This window comes from Otolemur garnettii, unplaced genomic scaffold (genome assembly GCF_000181295.1).
Source record: "Otolemur garnettii isolate 467f Iridium unplaced genomic scaffold, OtoGar3 scaffold00036, whole genome shotgun sequence".
Classification (NCBI taxonomy): Eukaryota; Metazoa; Chordata; class Mammalia; order Primates; family Galagidae; genus Otolemur; species Otolemur garnettii.
The window spans coordinates 13,417,636-13,440,009 of NW_003852431.1; the positions used below are offsets into that span (position 1 = coordinate 13,417,636).

At 38.9% G+C, this 22,374-nt stretch overlaps 1 protein-coding gene across 1 annotated transcript in view; it reads left to right on the forward strand.

Moving 5' to 3' along the window:
* MZT1 (mitotic spindle organizing protein 1) overlaps positions 1-9,811 on the forward strand; it is a 25,345-nt gene extending 15,534 nt beyond the window's left edge. Inside the window, exons 2-3 of the mRNA XM_003789729.3 lie at positions 2,009-2,154; positions 9,156-9,811. Coding sequence (XP_003789777.1) covers positions 2,009-2,154; positions 9,156-9,179 — 170 coding nt within the window. The 3' untranslated portion in view covers positions 9,180-9,811. The remainder of the gene's footprint in view (positions 1-2,008; positions 2,155-9,155) is intronic.
* The last annotated feature ends 12,563 nt before the right edge of the window (positions 9,812-22,374 follow it).

Sequence of the window (22,374 nt, forward strand, 5' to 3'; positions counted from 1 at the left end):
ACGTGCACCAGATTGTTCATTGCATCTCAATTCATAATTGTCAAGTCATGGAAGAAGCCCAGGTGTTGATCAACCCATGAAACGATTAATAAATTGTATATGTATGCCATGGAATACTATATAGCACTAAAAAATGGAGACTTTACCTCTTTTATGTTTACATGGATGGAGCTGGAAAATATTCTTCTTCTTAAAGTGTCTCAGGAATGAAAAAAAAAATATCCAGTGTACTCAGTACTACTATGAAACCAATTATAATCACTCACACTTTCATATGAAAGATAAATCACAACTATAGCCTAGAATGAAAGAGGGAAGGAGAGTGGGAGGGGAAGGGAGGGGGGGTGGGTAGATGGAGGGTTAATAGGGGGACCACATCTATGGAGCATATTGCAAGTATAAGTTGGATCTATCAGGTGTAGAATACAAATGTCTTAACGGTGTAATCGGGTGAATGAGGTGAAGGCTATGTTAATAAGTAGGGTGTAAGCACTCCAATTTGTATAAGTAATCAACACATTGAATCTCATAATGGCATGAATGTATTCATGATCTCTGTACAAATGACTTAATAAAAAATTGTGGCTTTGATTTAAGGTAGATAGTTGGGTGGGCATGCAAGAAATCTATAGGTATATGGGAATTTACTGTGTGATAAAGGTGGCATTTTAGATGATTAGTAACAGGGTAAGTCAATAAATTGTGTTGGGGCAACTGGCTTATTTCTGGGAGGAAAAGTTAGATCCTATCTTTCATTCAAACACTGGGGAGTTAAATATTTAAGTAACTACGTTGGGGTAAATAAACTTTCAAGTGCTAGAAAAGAGCACTGGTGACTATAATCTTTGCATGAGGAATAACTTTCTCAGCACAATGCTGAGGGAAAATGATGTACAAAACAATAGGTAAAGATGCTGACAGTGGACTTAAAAAATTCTAAACACACTCTGGGAAACAACCATTGAACAAAGTTATATCCTGTAATGGGATTCCTGAAAATCGCTTTGGAAACCTAGATTTTCTGTGTTAGTGTTTCTCATGTTAAGAACAGATACTTCTTATAAACTACAATAAAATACAGTTCTATAAAAATGAAAAAATGTAAGCTTTCATTTTTATTATAAGATTCAACAGACATAATGATTCTGCCATCAAATTAGTAGAAAAATGTCTAAATGCTCTCAAATCCTTAAATATGTATTATTACTGACTGAGCAGTTCTAGAAATTTATCTTAATGAAATAAAAATTAATATATGTGTTTACTTACCACAATCTGATTTTAACAGGGAAACATGAATGCAACCTAATTCTTTTTGTTCTGCAGGGTTTTTTTGGAACATGTTCTCTCTTATGATCTAAGCTAGAGTGCAGTAGTAGTGATCATAGCTCACTGTAACCTTGAACTCCTGAGTTCAAGTCATCTTTTCACCTCAGAACCCCGTCCTTACCCCCTATAGCTAGGACTAAGGGTGTGTGTCACCACACCCAGCCAATTTTTCTTTTTTTTGTCAATAAGAGTTCTCTCAGTGTTGCCCAAACTGTCTCAAACTCCTGGCCTTTAAGCATTCCTCTTGCCTGAGCCTCCCAAAGTGCTGGGGTTAGAGATGTAAACAGCCATAACTCTTAAAGTAGTGGTTAAGTATAGTGTTTCCATGCAGTGGAATGTTACACAACTAACATTGCATTGCAAAACAATACTGAAAAAAGAAAATAGGAATGTCTTCATACCAATCCTGATTATGACGGATGAATTATTAGTTATTAAATGAATGGTAAAATACACACTAAGGTATAAAAGTAAGTTAATGTGAAGGGAAATTCTAAGTTTAAAATTTCTAAATCTAAGTAAAGGCCAGACAATATTAAATGCTGATTGCCAGATCCTGGAATGCTGTGCCAATTCCTTGTTAATTGTGCAGTAATAAATAAATTTAAAACAAGAGTACTATATGCATACTTTTAAATGCTGTAAACTTTTCTTAAAAAATTTTTCTATCTTTTTTCAGTTCTGCTTGAGATTTCAAGAATTTTGAATACTGGCTTAGATATGGAAACTTTGTCCATTTGTGTACGGCTTTGTGAACAAGGAATTAACCCAGAAGCTTTATCATCGGTTATTAAGGAGCTTCGCAAGGCTACTGAAGCACTAAAGGTTAGAGATTCCTATTATTAGTTCATTGTAAATAAAGATGCTTTTGTTTATAAAATGATTAATGATAAGCTTATGGGAAAGATTATACTTTTAACACCATCAGGAGAAACTCTGAAGAGTAGGAGCTTAATAGCATGAGTTCAGATTACAGAAATTACTACTATCATACACAGACCATGTTATCTTTTCCCAGAAGTCTCTGTTTTTAGAATTTTCTGTGTGGTAAATTGTGCCCATGCCAAAAGAGATATCTTCAAATCCTAACCCTGGTGACAATGAATATGACCTTATTTGGAAATAATGTCTTTGCAGACATAATCAAGTTGGGGTCATACTGGATATGTATGGTTAGATCCTAATCTAGTGATCAGTGTTCTTACAAACAAGGGAAATTTGACCACTGATACATAGAAAAGATCCATGTATGTGAAGACAGAGACAAAGGGGAGAATGCCATGTAACAGTAGACTCAGACATTGGAGTAATGTATCTAAAAGTCAAGTATTGTCAGCAGTCACCAGTAGCTAGGAAGCAGCAAGGAAGGATCCCCTAGAGCCTTCAGAAAGCATGGCTCAACTGACACCTTGATTTTGGACTTCTTATCTCCAGAACTTTGAAAGTTATTGTTTGAAGCCACTTTGTTCTAATTACTTTGTTATGGCAGTCCTAGAAATCTGATAGATTTTAGTACTGAAAAGTGGGGCACTGCTGTAATAAGTATTTAAAAATGTAGGTGTACAGGCCAGGTACCGTGGCTCACGCCTGTAATCCTAACACTTGGAGGCCGAGGCAGGTGGATTGCCTGAGCCCAGGAATTCCAGATCAGCTTGAGCAAGAGCGAGGCCCTGTCTCTAAAAATAGCCAGGTGTTGTGATGAGTGCCTGTAGTTTTAGCAACTCAGGAGGCTGAGACAAGAGAGTCTCTTGAGCCCAAGAATTTGAGGTTGCTATGAGCTTGACAGCACGGCCCTCTACCAATGGTGATAAAGTGAGACTGTGTCTCAAAAAAATAAAAAAATAGAAGTACCTTTGAGTTGGGCAATAGATAGAGACTGGAAAGTTGTAAGATACTTACAGGAAGGTTAGATGACCTTGAAGAGACTGTTGGTAGAGCTGTGAATGTTAAAGGCAGTTCTGGTGAGGGCTCAGGAAGAAAATAGGTATAGAGAAATCAATTGTTCTCGTTACATATAACATTCAGAACAGATGTTGTTTTATATAACAAGAACATTAAAAAAGTGCTTCTGGTGACATCTCAGGTAGAAACAAGGACATTGATTTATTGAACTCTAGAGGAAGGTGATTGTCGTTACAAAATGATAGAACTTTGCTGAACTATGTTCTACTATTGGAAAAAAATAGAACTTAAAATTGATGAACTTGGATATTTACCTGAGGAAATTTCCAAGCAAAGTGAGGAAAGTATAGTCTAATTTCTCCTTTTTCCCATTATAAAATATAACGGGGAATGAACAACTGATGATGAACCAGCACTTGATGCTTTGGGAAGTTAAGTTCTCAGCCTGTCTGAATAGCATGTTCTGGAGGTAGGGCCAAGAATGTGGCTTGTTTGTGAAGAAATTAGGTGTGTGATAGACCCAGTTAGCCATCTCAGCACAAACACTGCTGGATTTGAGTTAATGAGACAAGATGAAATGACAGAAAGCCATCAAATTACTGGGATTCTGCAGGCAGGAAAGTGGCTGATAGAACTACTGAGCTGTAAGCAAGTGTTAGCCTTTCTAAGAAGGAAAAAATGACTTCACGAGTGGCTTAGAGACTGGGGGCCTGCTGCTGCCTTCCTGAACCCAGAGGGACACTTTATCAAATTTCAAATTAACCCCCTTTTAATTGATAAGATTGCTTACACATACTCTCTAATTTAAAATCTCTTGAATTCCATGTTTATATAGCACTCATTTACAAGTGCTTCCCTTTTGCTAGACCCTATGCTCTGAAGGCCCATGATATTATTTCCTCTGTAGTCAGAACAGTCTCATGTGTTTCTGCAGGTTGAACATTTCCTAATCTGCAAATCTAGAAAGCTCCAGAATCTGAAACTTTTTGACATCCAACATAATACTCAAAGGAAATGCTCACTGAACATTTCAGATTTCAGATTTTCTGATTAGGAAGAAATAATTACAGTTGAGCCTCTGTGTCGATGGGTTCTACATTCGTGGATTCAACCAGCTGTGGATCAAAAATAGACCTTGGGGCGGGGAGAGGGGGGTGGTAGTGAAGAAGGATGGTGGCGTCTGTACCAAACATATACAGACTTTTTCTTTTTGTTATTATTCCCAAATTATACAATATGACAACTATTTACTTTGTGTTAGCTGTTGTTAAGTAATCTAGAAGGGATTTAAAGCCATGGTTCCCTTTTTGGCACCAGGGTCCAGTTTCATGAAAGACAACGTTTCCACAGACAGGAAAGGAGTAGGGTTTGGGGATGATTCAAGCACTTTATGTCTTCACTGCAGATCATCTTTCTGGGATTAGATTGTTGCAACCTAGAGCCCCAACAGGCAGTTTATAGTAGAGTTGGCACTGCTGTGAGAATCTGATGCCACCTTATCTGCCAGGAGGCAGAGCTCAGGAGGTGGTACCAGCAGTGGAGAACAGCTATAATGGCTTGCCCACCCTCACTTCCTGCAACCTGGTTCCTGATGGCCCACAGATTTAAAGTATGTGGGAGGATGTGCATAGATTATATGCCCTTGAACATCTGCAGACTTTCATGTCCAGGAACTAATCTCCGATAGATACCGTGGGATGACCATCTAATGCAAATTTTCTGAAATCTCAAAAAGATTTGAAATCTGAAACACTTCTGGTCCCAAGCATTTCTGGGAAGGGTTTTCAGTACTCAATTTTTACTGCTAATAGTTTACTACTAAGGAAACGGACACTTATGGTGATTAAGTTACTTATTCCAAGGGCTTACAGTTAAGTAGTTAAGCTAGGATTTGAAGTTGAGCTAACTTTGGAGTTGTTTACTTAGCTACAAAGTTTTCTCCTACAAAAAAAGTAGATATAAAGAATATCTGAGTAGCAAAGGATGAAGTGGCTATTAGAAGCAAAACAGTCATTGGGTTGTGGCAGGGGCAAATTCTGAAATTTAGTATTCTCTCATATAACCCTGTTAATAAAAATAAAAAATTGTAGTATAGTATTTCATCAGGATACTTCTGAAATTCAAGTGGGAGAAGTTTTATTTAATACATATATCTTTGACAACTGCAAGCACTTTTGTTCTTATTATACTTGAGTTTGAAAAGAGAATAGGCAGAATAGGAAGAGATTTCTGTGTGGGACTACAGTTTTGAGTTCTATAATGGAACCATAGTCAAATAAACCCAAGACAGATAACTGACAAGTGTTTTGGCATAGGGTTTTCTTAGGCGAAATGTAGCCCAAGGTACTAGGATAGGAGGTTTAGAAATACCTGTTCAACATTATTTTATCAACTTTGAGCATACCAGTTATTCCATCTCCACTGGAACATAGTGAGATATGGGAGGGGAAGTCAATAATTAAAATTGACAAAATCAGAATATGCTAACTATTTGAATGGAAGATCAGTCCTCTTAAAGTTTGTTTCTCCCATGATCTAAAACCAAGTTATCAGCATCTCATTAAAACTTAGGCAGATAGGAGATGCTGAAAAGTTTCTGGCAAAGAAGAAATACTAACTAGAATTGTTATTTTCTTTAAAATAATTTATGTAACCTCTATCATTTTTATATAAATGATACATGCTTACGATTTTAAAATATTCTAATCAGAAAATGCAAAGAATGAAACAAAAAAATCACTCAACATTACCCAAGAGATAACCAGTAATAACACTTGGTGAACATTATGCCAGATAATACCATGCTTTTTAAAAAGTAAAAATATTACACTGAATTGAAAAAGAAAAGCTTATTAGTGTGATTCTCCCTGGAGTAAAGTCTGTTCTCTCTTAACAGGTATATTGCGTCAGGGTGGGGAGCTGGTTGGTTCAGAATTGTACTGAGCCACACCTGTCTTTCTTCACTTACTTCACAAGCCTACAATTGCTACTAATGAATTTTTTCTTCAAAGTTTTTTTTTTTATTTTGTATTAAAATCAGGGTAAAGAGGACCTGTTCATGCTGTATTCTGTTCTTATCTAGAATTTTTAGCGTAGAACTTAGTAGACCGCTATTTGTTCTCTCTGTTTTAGAATGTATAAAATACTAATCAGGGATGTCTTGGAATGTTGCAAGAAACTACTGGTCTGAGGCATTGTTTTTCCTTTTGCTCTTTAGGTAACTCAATAGAAAATCGTAACAATTTTTGTGAATTATTTTGCCTTTCCCTTTCACAGATTTGCATATTATCTAAATTATTTATAGTAAAAGTAGCTAGCTGTGTGGTTCCCTAATTAGAAAAATTCCTTAACAGCAATAGATAGGCTACCTTATGTGTATCTCTCATAGTATAAAATAGTTTATATTTTATGAATGATTCTTTGAATTTTTATATCTCCTTAGTGCTAGTAGTTATGTGTAACCAATCATCTACATCAGTGGTTCTCAACCTTCTTAATGCCGCGGCCCTCTAATGCAGTTCCTGTGGGTCGCAACCGACAGGTTGAGAAACACTGATCTACACATGATTTGAGAAATTCCAGACAACCCACTTCCTTCTATCTTCTATTTAAGTGCCATGGTACTTTGAATTATATAGCCATTGATTTATTCCTGTGGACTGAACTTGCCCTTTCTCTTGCAAATGTCCTATTGTGTTACTAACACCTAGGGTAAATCTGTGATGTACACTGTGTAAAAAGGTGCGCAGCATGAGGATTTTGGAATTGTAGAAGTCGAATTTGGGAAAGGAATGAGTATTAAATAAAGTTCCTCCCCTCACCCATCTTCCTAAGGAGGGAAGTAAATGCTTGCACTGGAAATGAAACTTTGGAAGACAAGAGGATTACTAAAGATGATTTTTTTTTCCCGAAAGCTGATCCTTGCAAGTTTTTGGAGTTTTTAGTGGTAATCTGTTAACTATGTATAGGATTCTAGGACGGTACTGCCACCTTTTCAAGTAGAAAATTCTGCATTTGTGTAACATGAATGCTATATGACTGCTTACTTAGTTGAAGTGAAATACTTGTTTCATTGTATATTAGAGAAGAACTTATAAAATTGATATGAAAATGGAATGGGACAAGACAAATTAAATTGCACTTGAATTAAAGTACTGTTTTTTAAAAAAAACCAAAATTGTATATGGGTGTTCAGGTTGTCTTTGAATTAGCTAATACTGAGAATGGGGTTAGGGACATAACAAAATAGTTAAAGGGCATGTGGTCAAGCTAATACAGGTTCCTACATGGATAGAAAAAGTAAGAAATGTTTTAGAACAATGGAATTTTTTTCAAATTGTGTTCTGATTCTCTTGAGTAGTAAACCCAGAGGAAGGAAAGGCTAATTTAGAATAGGTCTGTGAGCCCAACTTTATTGAAAAACAAGGTTAGTTGTATTGGCTACAAAGAGAAAGTGTCAGCCTTATTTTAGATTTCATTATCTACAATTTTCTCAATATGTTAAAGCATTTTTACAAAAGAGCTCTGAATTTACACTAAAGCAAGTTTTAATTAGGAAGTAGAAATGTAAAGGAATCAAAATCTAACATATATCTAAAAATTGCTTAAAATTAATATTTTCATATTTGTATTAAGTTACTTTGTAAGGTGTGATGGTATGGTAGTTTTTAAAGTCTTTCTAAGAATATATATCAAATCATTTATTGATGAATGATAGGATGTCTTTTAATTTCTTCACAGATCATTTGGGGATGGTATAGTAATTGGGGGTATAGATGAAACAAGATTAGCCAGATGTTTATTATTTATCTTTTACGTTTGTGCTCTCCACTTGGTAGCATAAAAGATCTTTTTCATGGCTCGGTGCCTGTGGCTCAAGTGGCTAAGGCGCCAGCCACATACACCTAAGGTGGTGGGTTCGAATCCAGCCCGGACCCGCCAAACAACAATGACGGCTGCAATCAAAAAATAGCTGGGCGTTGTGGCGGGCGCCTGTGGTCCCAGCTACTTGGGAGGCGGAGGCAGAAGACTCGCTCGAGCCCAGGAGTTGGAGGTTGCTGTGAGCTGTGAAGCTACAGCACTCTACCCAGGGGAATAGCTTGAGGCTCTGTCTCAAAAAAAAAAAAAAAAAAAAGATCTTTTTCATTCTTTTTATGTATCTTTTCTTTATTTGGGGGGGAGGATCTCACTATGTTGCCCAGGCTATTCTCAAACTCCTGGGCTCCAAGGAGCTAGAATTACAGATGTGAGCCACCATACCTAGTGGCTTTTTTATTTTTATTGTTTGTTTATTTATTTTTGAGACAGAGCCTCAAGCTGTCCCCCTGGGTAGAGTGCTGTGGCATCACAGCTCACTGCAACCTCCAACTCCTAGGCTCCAGCAATTCTCCTGCGTCCGCTTCCCATGGAGCTGGGACTACAGGCACCTGCCACAATGCCTGGCTATTTTTTGGTTGCAGCCATCATTGTTGTTTGGCGGGCCCAGGCTGGATTCGAACCCACCAGCTCTAGCGTATGTGGCTGGCGCCTTAGCTGTTTGAGCCACAGGTGTTGAGCCGCTTTTTTATTTTTAATCCCCCTGTTCATACTACTATAATAAAACATATGGAGAAGATAAACTAATGAAGACAATGGGAACAAGATATGTTATAGGTTAATTTTCAAGTAACATTATATTTTTACATGTACTCATAACCATTATTTAGGATGATATAATTATTTTCTGTTAGCCTACCAAGTTCAAAAGGTAATGCTGATGTATAACAAAAAATAAAAACAACTACATTATCCTGATAAAAGCAGTTTTGTTATACATATATGGGGGAATAGTTGTTTGTTCGTGGCAATGCAATATTGACAAATTTATCTCCATGGTGTCTTTTTTTTATGGTTTTATTATAATGAATTTCACTTTCTTGTTCTAGGCTACTGAAAATATGACAAGCTGACTTTCTGGAGAAACTCTGATGAGAAATGTCAAGGTCTGCAAGAAGATTTGAAGATTGCTTTGTAGTCAAGAATGTACAATGAAATTATTGCATGCATCAATGTAGAAAAATTTTCCTTTTTAAAAGAATTATAAAACCATTGCTTTATAAATCAGTGGAAAGTGGCTTACAGAGAGAACTATCAGATGTGTTTACATCACACATCTTACTTTGTTTTTAACAGCTATAATGCTTTGGCATTGCTGTGTTCATATTTACGTATTCCTTATTTATAGCTCTGATAGCTTTAATTTTCTAAGCAGTCGTCTATCAGTTGTGCACATCTGCTGTGCCTGGGTGAAGTATAGTGGAACCCATCAGTAGTGATGTGTAGTAGTTATGACTTGTTGACATTTCCATTATAAACTTTAATTTTGAATTGTTTATGCATAAAAACTGAATTTATGTTGTATTGGGCTGGAAGTTGACAGCATTTCGGCTACCATTTGTGAATTTTGATTTAGATTCATTATGTGTATCAATCTAGTTTTTTAAAAATAAGAGCATGGGAAACATTTCTAGTCATTTCCTCTTTCACAAAGAAGATTTAGTTTTTTAAAACAATTAGTTGGGGATGGCACCTGTGGCTCAGTGGGTAGAGTGCCAGCCCCATATACTGACAGTGGCGGGTTTCAACCCAGCCTTGGCCAAACTGCAACAAAATATAGCCAGGCATTGTGGCGAGTGCCTGTAGTCCCAACTACTTGGGAGGCTGAGGCAAGAAATCACCTAAGCCCAGGAGTTGGAGGTTGCTATGAGCTGTGACACCACAGCACTCTACTGAAGGCGATAGAGTAAGACTGTCTCTTAAAAACAATAATAATAAAAAAATAAACAATTTGTCGGGCAGTTAATAGTGTGAACTAGATCATGTTTGTACTGCTTAAAAAATAAAACTTTTTAAAACTGATTTCAAGGGAAATGACAGTGCTTAGCCTAGCATTATTTATAGTTTGAATCATCTAAATCTAATGAAAATGTTTGTTGAGAATTTTTTTTTCTTTTTTTGAGACAGAGCCTCAAGCTGTCGCCCTGGGTAGAGTACTGTGGCATCACAGCTCACAGCAGCCTCCAGTTCCTGGGCTTAAGTGATTCTCTTGCCTCAGCCTCCCAAGTAGCTGGAACTACAGGTGCCGGCCACAAGGCCCAGCTATTTTTTTTGGTTGTAGTTGTCATTGTTGTTTGGCAGGCCTGGGCTGGATTCGAACCTGCCAGCTCTGGTGTACGTGGCTGGCACCTTAGCCGTTTGAGCTACCAGTGCCCAGCCTTTTTTATGTTTTATACCCTATGAATGAAGGTCTAAAAAGTGGGAGAGTTATTTGTACTCTCCCATTAACCTGAAACTTAAAAAAATAATAAGAGCTCTTGTTCTTGGTATAGGTACTTGTACCCAGGGAGTAGAAAGTACCTCATTTACAAAGAAATATTTGCTTTAAGCTGTCCAGTGACTTTGTGGAAGAACAGCTCAAAAGCCTGGCTTTTATTTAGACTAAATCAGAATTCTCCCAGTGGTGAGACTACTATCTAAGGGGGAGGCTGTTAAAAAATAGTACAGGAAAATGTGAACATTACTGCTTCTCGTGACAGTGGATAATTGTTGTTGTAAAGAATAGGTCAACAAAAACAGGAGAAAAGACTGGGAATAAGAATAAAAATAAATAAATAATGTATAAAATAAAAGGTAGCCAATATGCAAAATTCCTATTTACTTCTATTACATAAAAGTAATTTGATTGCTAATCCAATAAGTCTTGAGTGATTATTTAATAAATCACTATTTAGGTGGTATGTTTCAACTGATATTTAATATTTTCTGACGAAATAGGAATTCCCAGGCATTAAACAAAAACCGTTTAATGTTCTGTATCAGGAATTGTTAAGTATAGACTTTTGAAATAATTTTTTGTGTCATTTTTACCCTTAAAGCTTATACTCATTAAGGTGATGATTCAAAAATGAATTTTAGAAAATTTACGATAATATTGATTCTATCCTATACCAGAATCTCAATGACTTTTTTTGGCAAGACTTATGGATTTAATAAGATTTTATTGTTTCTTAAATTTCAGATTTGCTAGACACTATTTAAATGATGAGTGGTACCAACATTCAATCTTTAGTAGCATTTTTTGTTTTTCAGACAAGCTGAGTAGTTGGGTTTTTGGGGGGGTTTTTTGCAGTTTTCCCTAGAGCCGAGCTTGAATCCAGCACCCCTGGTATATGGGACCAGTGCCCTACTGCTTGAGCCACAGGCACCACCCAAGCTGAAGTTTAAATAAGACTTAGTGATATTTAAATGGCAACCTTCTCTGCTATTTTTAAATAAATCTAGGCTTTTGACCATTTTGACTTTTTAAATGTGTGACATTTGTACCAAGTGTATTGCAAGGTCTATTATTGATGAAGAGGACAGGTTAGGAGACAGTAAGAACTTACGATAAGTCACTTGATAATAAGCACTGCAAATACAGCATGTTTTTATTTATAAAATCATAAAGAGAACATTTGTTAACCTCCAAAATTTGTATATACTTTAGGCCATAGAGTTGATGTATTTATGACGTTGTAGATTAAGTTATTTATGTATGAAACAAAGCAGGAAAATATATTGAGAAGGGATAATGTTTACAGAGGACTTCTTTAATGTGTCACAATTCTTAAATGTAAACATATATTTTTAATGCATACTTAAGTAATATTTAAGAAACCACACAAAATAATGATACAGTTGCAGTATTGTGCTTCTTGTCAATGACTATAATAAAACCGTTTTGGTGGTATTGGCATGTACTTTTGATTTAATATGTGCTTCTGTTAACTCAGCTTGTATTTCTTTAGGTAATCTGTAAATTTACAGATGCTTATTATGTGCAATTGAAGACCATTTAAATGTAGATTATGTAATTTAAACTAAGATTGAGGGGTAAAATAGAATACTTTTCAACATTTAATTAAAATTAAAGATTAGTTTATCTCACTGCTTGTTGTAAATAAGGGTACACGGCTCTGCGCCTGTAGCTCAAGTGGCTAAGGTGCCAGCCACATACACTAGAGGTGGTGGGTTCGAATCCAGCCTGGACCTGCCAAACAACAATGACAACTACAACCAAAAAATAGGCGGGAGTTGTGGCGGGCACCTGTAGTCCCAGCTACTTGAGAGGCTGAGGCAAGCAAGTAAACCCAAAAGTTGGAGGTTGCTGTGAGCTGTGAAGCCACAGCACTCTACCCAGGGTGACAGCCTGAGGCTCTGTCTCAAAAAAATAATAATGATAAAGGGTACATAAGGTTTACTCTTTCAACCATTTTTAAGTCACACAATTCATTGACACTAAGAATATTTATACTGTTTTGCACCTATCACCAGTATTTATCTTAAGAACTTTCTCATCCTCCAAAATTGAAACCCTGAGCCTGTTAAGCAGTAACTCTTCATTCCTTCTTCCACACAGGCCCTAGGAAACATTTTTCTATTTTGTATTTCTCTATGAACTTGACTGTTGTGGGTAATCATATAACGGATCTGAAAATATTTGTCCTTTCAGGTCTTATTTCATATGCATAATGTCTTCACGATCCATCTGATTTGTAGCATGTATCAGACTTCTCCCTTTTGAGGGCTAACATGCTTTGTATGCGTGTGCACATTTTGTTTATCATCCATCAATGGACATGTGGGTCGTTTCTACCTTGTGGCTCTTGTGAGTAGTGTTATGAATATTAGCATACAGATGTCTGTTCAAGTCCCTCCTTTTCATTCTTTTGAGTATATATCCGGAAATGGAATTGTCAGATTATGAACATCTAAAAAATTCTGGATTAATTTCTGTAGGCATTAGAGAAAAGAGGAGACATGATCAAGCTATGAAGGGAATTGCGTTGCTAATGAAGTGCAGGTCAGATTCAAGCAGCGAGAGACTAGCAGAGAGGTGTGTTAGATGCTGACAGTAACCCAGAGCTGAAAGTGCGCAATTTGGGAGAGTCAAAGGATGTTACAAAAGAAAAATGGGATTTAATGGAAGATTATGAGGAAAATAGAGAAGAAACTATACTGAGATTCTAAACCCGGGTAACAATGATTATCAGCAAATGGAAATCAAGAATGGAATCTAATTTTCCTGGAAAAATAATGACTTATTTTAGAATGTTGTGTTTAATATACTGAATCTCATCCTTGCCTAACCCTCCAAAGACCCTTACACGTCAATATAGGACCCATTTTGTCCTACATGGTTTATTGCCGTCTAACATAATAAACAATTTGCCTAATTACTATATTTATTGATTATAAATATATACACCTCTACCTGAAAAATTTCCACAGGGTAGGGATTTCTTTTTTATTTTGTTCATTGATGTATCTCAAATGTCTTGAATTGTGCATAGCACATAATAAGTGCTTGATAAATATATATTGACTGAATGAATGTATAGACTGGGAATCTAAGAGGCAATGTCTACCATGTGGTTGAAAGGTAACACTAAGAATTTGCTATATGGAAAGTGTTAGTTTGGGTGCTTTAAATGCGTCACTTAGGCTTAGAGCAGCAGGAGATAGACAGCATCATCCCTTGCAGTAATGAAGCTGAGGTGCAGAGTGGTAAACAGATAGCTTAATCATGGCAGTGGTAGGGCCAGGATTTGAACTCAGGTAAACTGACTTTAGGACTCAGACGCCTTAGTACCTGTTACTAAACATTACTTTCTCATAGGGAGAAGAGGCAATAAGGGAGAAAGAGAGTCGAAGGGGTTTGGGAATCAGGTGACCAGAGTGCTGAGTGGTAGTTGAAGGTCTGGAAGCCGTTGCTGAGAACAGAAGGGGAGACCAGTGGCAGGTGCTTATCTTCCTCAGGGCTGTCCCATTCTTTTCCCCTTTGAATATTGCTATTGCTGGTGATGTTGGGCTGGTGAATTTTGGTGGCATCTCAACAGATCTATATTACTGCCTTTTAATCAGAACAATACAAAGAACCCGCTTATAGCTGTTTACTTTCCAGATATACTATATTTAAGGATCCCAGCTCTAACAAAAAAAAAGATACCTCTTTTTATGAAATTCAGTATTGGGTTTGTATATACGGTGTTGAAGTATTTTAAGTGTTGTAAAAAGATGATGCATCTGACAGCCCTAAATAACAGCCTCAGGAATCTATCTTTTAACAGCACTCTGTGCATTAGAATGGGGTAGAACACTGAGGTATCTTACAGATCCTCAGTAGCTGAGTGGAAATGTAGGTAGTTATATTGGAAGTGGTCCACGTTATCACCTCTAACTGCTGAAAGCAATAAATCACCAGATGTACACTTGGAGAGTTATTTCAAAAGCCTTCAAAGAGGGGGATCTAATATGAACACTTTCCACACACTTTGGAAAATAGTTTCACCTGTTAAATTTTTATTTATTTATTTATTTATTTTGAGACAGTCTCACTTCGTCGGCCTGGATAGAGTGCTATAGCGTTACAGCTCACAGCAACCTCAAACTCTTGGGCTTAAGAGATTCTCTTGCCTTACCCTCCCAAGTAGCTGGAACTACAAGCACCAGCCACAACACCTGGCTATTTATAGAGATGGGGTGTTGCTCTTGCTCAGGCTGGTTTTGAACTCCTGAGATCAGGCGATCCACCCGCATTGGCCTCCCAAAGTATTAGGATTAGAGGCGTGAGCCAGCGTGCCAGGCCCTGTTAAAGTTTTTAGAGACAAGTCTACCTACTCTCCCACCAACAAATAGCCTTTTTATTATATGGCTTATACTTGAATATGCTAACTGCTATACACTGAAATATCTAAATAAACTAATGCAAATTTTATAAAAACATCTGATTTAATCTGAATATTTAGTTTATCAAAAGAAATCTAAACTACCACCCACTTTGGCTCAGCGCCTAGGGTGCCAGCCACATATACCGGAGCTGGCGGGTTTGAACCCAGCCTAGGCCTGCCAAACAACAATGACAACTATGACCAAAACATGGCTGGGTGTTTTGGTGGGCACCTGTAGTCCCAACTACTTGGGAGGCTGAGGCAGGAGAATCACTTGGGCCCAGAAGTTCGAGGTTGCTGTGAGCTGTGATGCCACAGCACTCTACCATGGGTGACATACTGAGACTCTGCCTTAAAAATAAATAAATAAATAAATAAAAAATAACCACCCACTTCAATGTCACACCATTCAGCAAGAAGAAAACAGGAACTATGTGACTTCTGTGGAAGGAAACAAGACTAGTTTTCTTAATTCTAGTCTATTCATTAGGCAAAAGATGTCTGAGGAACCTTCAAGAAAAACAAGGAGAATGGTGGAAATTGCTCATGAGTAGGTTAATGTTAGGTTTTAAAGGACAAAGGATCATATTTCAGCAATTTGGGAAACTTTTTTACAGACGCTTAACTACATTGCTGTGCACCTCAATTTCTTCAGTTGTATCATGTGAGTTTTTGCCTAGAATCTCCAGATCTATGCCTCCAAAGTCCAGATTTCTTCAAGCATCTTCCTGTTTGCTTGTTTTTAACCAGATCGGTGTACCACTGAACTGCTTTTATAAACATTTTTTTCTTTAAATAGGCTCACTTTTTAAAAAATCTAAAGTTTGAGAATTAAAATGTACATGACTACTTAAATGGAAGACAGGCATCATTTGCCATAGCTATAAAAGTCATTTCAATGGAAATTAAATATGGAATTAGATATTTCCTAGGTATTGTCTTTTAAAAACTGATTTTGAGACCCTTAACTTTGATATTCTTTTTTTTTTTCTTTGAGACAGAGTCTCAAGCTGTTGCGCTAGGTAGAGTGTTGTGGCGTCATAGCTCACAGCAACCTCAAACTTCTGGGCTCAAGTGATCCTCTTGCCTCAATTTTTCTATTTTTAGTATAGACAGGTCTCGCTTTTTGCTCAGGCTGGTCTTGAACTTGTGAGCTCAAGCTATCCACCTGCCTTTGCCTCCTAGAATGCTAAGATTACAGGCATGAGCCACCACGTCTGGCCTTGTATTCTTTTTGATAGAAAAACAGATGAAGTGAGGTGCTATGGCTCATGCCTGTAATCCTAGCACTCTGGTAGGCTAAGGTGGGTGGATTGCTTGAACTCAGGAATTTGAGACCAACCTGAACAAGAGTGAGACCCTGTCTCTACTGAAAAACTACGCTCAGTGCCTATAGCTCAATGGTTAAGGTGCCGGCCAGATACACCAAGGCTCATGGATTTGAGCCTGGCCCAGGCCTGTTAAACAACAATGACAACAACAACAAAAAATAGTCAGGCATTGTGACAGGTGCCTGTACTCCCAGCTACTTGGGAGGCTGAGGCAAGAGAATTGCTTAAGCCTAAGAGTTTGAGGTTGCTGTGAGCTGTGATGCCACGGCACTCTACCCAGGGCGACATAATTAGACTCTGTCTCAAAAAAAAAAAAAAAGAAAAGAAAAACTAGCCAGGAGTGTTGGTGCCCGCTGTGGCCATGCCGGCACTGCCAGACGGAACCAGCCAGTAGGAAATTGAAAGCACAAGTTTGCAAGAGGTGGACTCCCCAGAGGTGCAGGAGAGCCGAGCTACCAAGTAACCTCCCTGGTGGCTGCAGGAGTGCCCCGAGCTACCTCCGCTATCCCACAGGTGTGGGGGAGCCCCACGTACAAGGACTACGTGCTTAAGCATAGCTATGTGCTCTATCCCATGGCTCTACTCCCACCATGATGCACTACAAAAGTCCAAAGTCCAACACCTGCTTGCTAACTAGCGACTGATCTTATCTCTTTAGAGCACTTAGTTGCTTAAGGGCATGTCTCCAGGCAGCAAAACATCTCCATGCCAACTAGGAGATTGTCCCACTCACAGCGCTTCCCTCAAGAACCAGGCACTGTTCTTAAAACCTGATGCTCAATCTACTACACATGGGGTTGTGACAGGTGCTAGTAGTCCCAGTTGCTCAGGAGGCTGAGGCAAGAGGGTCACTTGAGCCCAAGAGTTTAAAGTAGCTGTGAGCTATGACGCCACAGCACTCTACCTAGGGTGACAGAGTGAGACTATGGGGGCTGGCAGGGGGGAACAGACCAGCTAGTGTTAGAGACAACACAGAACTGCACCTCCTCTAAATGTTTTCAGAAGAATTCAACAATGGGAAGAAATTTACTTCTTCACTCTCACATTTACTGCATTTTAAATACCGTGCCTATATACCACCTTCTTTGGTACCCATCCTACACTTTGGAAAACACTATCTTGGATAATCCCTAAGATTCCTTATGGCTCTAATCATACAGTATAGCACGCGGCTCAAGCTCCTGTGTGAGGCAGACTGGGCTTCTGTGTTCCCTCAGAAGGAAACCTTATCCTAAGGTTATCTAAACCTTAGGATAAGAAGATGGAGCTCACAGTGTGGTGAAGATTAAATGGAGATGATGGATGTAAAATCCAGCACATACTACCTGGCACATAGGAGGGACTTCATAGGTGTGAAACTCCAATTTATGTTTTGTGTGAATAAGACTTGTTTAGCAACTTGATTTCAGGAATGGCCCATTGTTAAGAAGTGACATATACATGTACAAAAGGTACCTTTTTCTTACTGATGGAATCAGACCCAATATTTTCATAAACTCTTATTTTTGTATAGTTTTTTGGGACACCTAAACAAAATAACTATAAGTATATTCTGTGCTTAGATAGGAAGATTGAGACACCATACTAGTAAAAATGAAAGTTTAATAAATGTAGCTAAATTTTAGTGTCGAGACTTGCATAGCTAATTAGAGAAAGGTGCCCACAGGGATGAGAATGTGTTGGGAGAAGAAGTACAGATTATGAATAAATTTTAAACCTCTGTTTTCAACATAAAAAGAGCTCATTGTTCTCGGTTGCTTCTGATAAACCCAATGGGAATATCAGTGATCTTTGTTCCTGCTGAACACTGAGAACCATCATGTAAAATAGGAGTGAACAGCTGGCTAAATGAAAGCTTCCTTGGAAGTCTACTGATAGAAACTTGTAGGGTGAAGGTGCGCTCAGGGAAAGAGCTCTTTTCTCTGAAGCCCTGGATAAACACCATTCCTGCTTCCACTGGCCTCACCTAACAGAAGTGGGAAGGATCTTTATCAATCAAGGCTAAATGCAGAGAGACAGAGGGAAGCATTTTGCATGGAACAAAGACAAAAGCTCTTTAATTTCACAAAATAGCACTCTATATACTGAGCTATGCTTACTTTGAAATGCTGTTGCACAGAACCTTGAGGGCCCTAAGGATTTAGGAAAGAGCTTGTGTGAACCTTATGTTTCAAAGTAGCAGCCACTGGCAGGACTTGGATACAAAAATAGTTGTGATGGATTATTATGACCTCCACGTTGTTACTTTCATTAGTTCCAAAAGGTTTGGGAATCTGCGTTGAGGTTTAGCAGTAAATTTGTTTAAAACAAGGAGCTCCTAAAGGAAAATAATTTGTTGGAGGGAGATGCTTTCTCATCTGAGATTTCTCAGGTCTTCTTTTGCTTTCAGCATCTTGTGCCAAGTTTTTTTGTTTCTCTCACAAACTCCATTCAGACCAAAGGAATTCACACTGAGATGTTGTTAATAATGTATCTCTCCTCTCTGGGGAGAGGCAAATCTTAAAGGGAACATTTTAACTTGAAGGAAGGCAACCCACTGAGCATAAGGGAACAGATGAGATTGTTGGGTGGAAAGGGGTTTTTGTTTTGTTTGCTTTTGAGAGAGGGTCTTACTCTGTCCCCCAGGCTACAGTGTATACTGGCATGATCATAGCTCACTGAAGCCTCAAACTCCTGGCTTCAAGCTGTCTTTTCACCTAAGTGTACTGAGTAGTTAGGACTACAGGTGCCTGCCATCACACCTACCTGGCTAATTCAGTTTTTGTTCATTTGTTTTGTTTTGTTTGTAGAGACCAATGATCTCACGGTGTTGCCCAAGGTCTCAATCCATCTTCCTGCCTAGACCTCCTCTCATAATGCTGGGAGTTTAGGCATGCGCCTCCACATCAGGCCAGTGGGAGAGGTTTGTTAAGGTCCTTTGAATCACTTGACCGCTGGACCCCGCACTGTGCGCCAGCTGACATGAGACCAGCTCTTAGCACTGGCTACATGATCCACAAGTAACAGAGACCATAGGTGTGGCACTGCTCTCTTTGACTTGGCTCGTTCAGCTTAGTCTTGAGTTTCCCATTTCACATGTGATTTGCTGGGGCTCAGGGATCCCGAACCCAGCTGACCTGAGTTTAACTGAGGCCTGGCGGTAATTGAAAGTAAAAACTAATGGAAACCGGAAATAAAACTGGAGCAGCACAAGCAGCAGGACTGGAGAGCAAAGGTAACCTCCACAAGTCTCCCCGGGACAAAGAGAAATTTTCTTTAGGAAGAACAAAGATTAAGTTTAGAACACTTCAAAGGGGGCTGGAAGTGAAGCCCTCTCAGATGGAGAGGTGAGGGAGACGGAGCCGCAAAGACCTGCAGGGTATAAATACTGCCTCCCGTGGAAATTGGCTGCGAGTCTTTCACTGGCCTCTCGGGGCGCTCGGCAGTACTGCCCTTTCCTATTGGCCACTGAGTATCTTGAGTATCGCCGTCTATTGGCCACTGGTTACCTAGGTTACTTCACGCGGCATTCTGGACCCTCCACTGTCCGCGGGGCGCACGCCAGGCTCCCTCCCTCCCTCCCTGAAGCCCTTTCTGAGTGTTCCTTCTCCTGACTCACGTCCCCTCCCTTACTCAGCTGTCCCACAGCCTATGCGTTCTTCACAATCTAGTCCGGTAAGTAAAATTCCAGACAAATGGCCGGAGTAACTGCACTGAGCTGGAAATGAGGTAGAAAAATAGTGTTGTTCCTGTAACTCTTCCAGAAAAGCCAACTGGAGCTAGCTTTCCACACACTGTTCTATACATCTAGTTTGACACAGTGGTTCAACTATCCAGTCTCACTCTCAAAGAGTTCGTTTATATAACTCTCTTTTCTCTCAAAAAATTGACCATTTTATTACTATAAAATATTTGAGGCACAAACATAGTCTACATAATAAAACAATTCTGTGCCTCCTTCACAGATAAAGAAACCATTTGAACAACTTTCTTTCCTTACTCAAGGTCTAATTTGGTTTTGTCCCATACACATCAATAATCTTCTTTAAATCAAACATCTTATAGTGTTTGAGATTCTCACCCATCTCTCTCCATCCCTGCATAGGTAAACATTGAAACTGACTTGTGAAAAATCAGTCCCTTGTCCCCTGGGGCCACCTTACCCCAAGGTAATTTCTGCTCTTGATCCTAAGATTCTAGCACCTATCACTGTGCACCACATGTAGTGAATACTATCAAGTGAGCAATTCAACAGTGGCACCCAGGTGATGGTAATGTTCACAGGAAATCTTCCCTCTGCCTTTCCTGGGATCCTTTTATCTGTGTGGTGGGGAAAGCGTTATTGATTGACCTGTGCTGTTCTTATTTTAACTTTATGCTCTTCCTATGTCTCTTACCCCTCCTCTGGCTTCTTACTATAACACTCTGGATATGTACCTATACATGTTTCTGTGGTGGAAGCAAGATAATTCTACTCTCCTCTATTTTCCCCATGAAGCAAACTGTAAACTTCAATAAGGTAGGCATGGTGTCTAGCATGGTACCTGGCATATCGTGGATGCTAAATTTAAAAAAATTTATGGCCAGGTGTGGTGGCTCATGTCTGTAATGCTAGCACTCTGGGAGGATTGCTCAAGTTCAGGAGTTTATGACCAGTCTGAGTAACAGCAAGAACCTGTCTCTACTAAAAACAGAAAAAATTAGCTCAGTTTGTGGTGCATACCTGTGTTCCCCGCTACTTGGGAGGCTAAGGAAGGAGGATTACTTCAGCCCAAGAGTTTGAGGCTATATGATGACACCACTGCTCTCTAGGTGGGGGAACAAAGTGAGACCCTGTCTCAGAATAAAAGGTTTATGAAAGAACTATCTAAATGCCTCTTGACACTCCCAGTTTTCTTAACACCAGGACAGTCTATAGAGTCGCATTCCATACAATCCAGGAAAAATGGAAAGGAGCTAAGAGTTTGGCACCTGCTCCATGTCAGGCACCTGGCTGAATTACATCATAGAGTCTTTGCAGCAACTTCCTGAAGTATTATTATTCTAATTTTACAGATGAAGAAACTGAACCCCAAAGGTATTTATTGTGAAATAAATAAGTGCACATAAAAGTCTTCTTCCTCGAGGGATATCCTTTCTCTTCCTTTTGCTTGAGCACGCCACACTCAGTCTTTGCGACCCAAATTAAGACTGGTGGAAGAAAGTTCTACTTATACATCTGAGAAACGGTATTTAAAAACTTTCGTTTTTGGCTATCTTTTCAAGAATGCTTGTGTAGCAAAGGGCCTTGAAACAGAGAGTATCTTTCAGTAGGGCCCAGGGCAGACTTGTTTTCTTTCTTTTCTTTTTTTTTCTTTTCAGACTTGTTTTCTGACCAGGATAATAAACATTATGTCTCCCTATAGGACAGAGATTGAACAGATTTGCTAATAACCCCTTCGGAGCGTTGGGGTTTCCTTAGCTTAGGGTTCCTCTGCTGTGATAAAGACTCACAGACTGTGCAAAATCTTGCTGGGGTGTGTGTATGTGGGCGGGGGGGGGTTCTTCTTATCACCACTATAGCACTTGGAGGATAAGGAGAAAAAATGTAAACATGAAATTGATGGTGCTTCCTGGGCTGTGAGTAATAAAGTCCTTTGTCTCTAACCCAGGAGTTTTGCTTTCTTTGCTAGCATCTAGAGAATGCAAATGTGGCTGATTAAATTTTTGTTTTATAAGTAGGGTAAAATCTCAGACTTTTCTGAGACCTTTTCTGAGGTCTTCTTGATAAAGACCTTCCTCCTTTGGGGGCCTCTTCTAACTACTCTAGTTTATGGTGACACAGCTAAGACATATTTGGCAGAAAATACAACCTCCTGAGTAATGTTAATTGTTTTTGAACACTTTTTTCCTTCACACTTGATTATACTCTGTAGGAGAAAAGGATGGTCACTTTCACTTCTTTTTTTTTTGAGATAGAGTCTCAAGCTTTCACCCTGGGTAGAATTGCCATGGCATGACAGCTCACAGCAACCTCCAATTCCTGGGCTCAAGCGATTCTCCTGCCTCCACCTCCCAGGTAGCTGGGACTACAGGCACCTGCCACA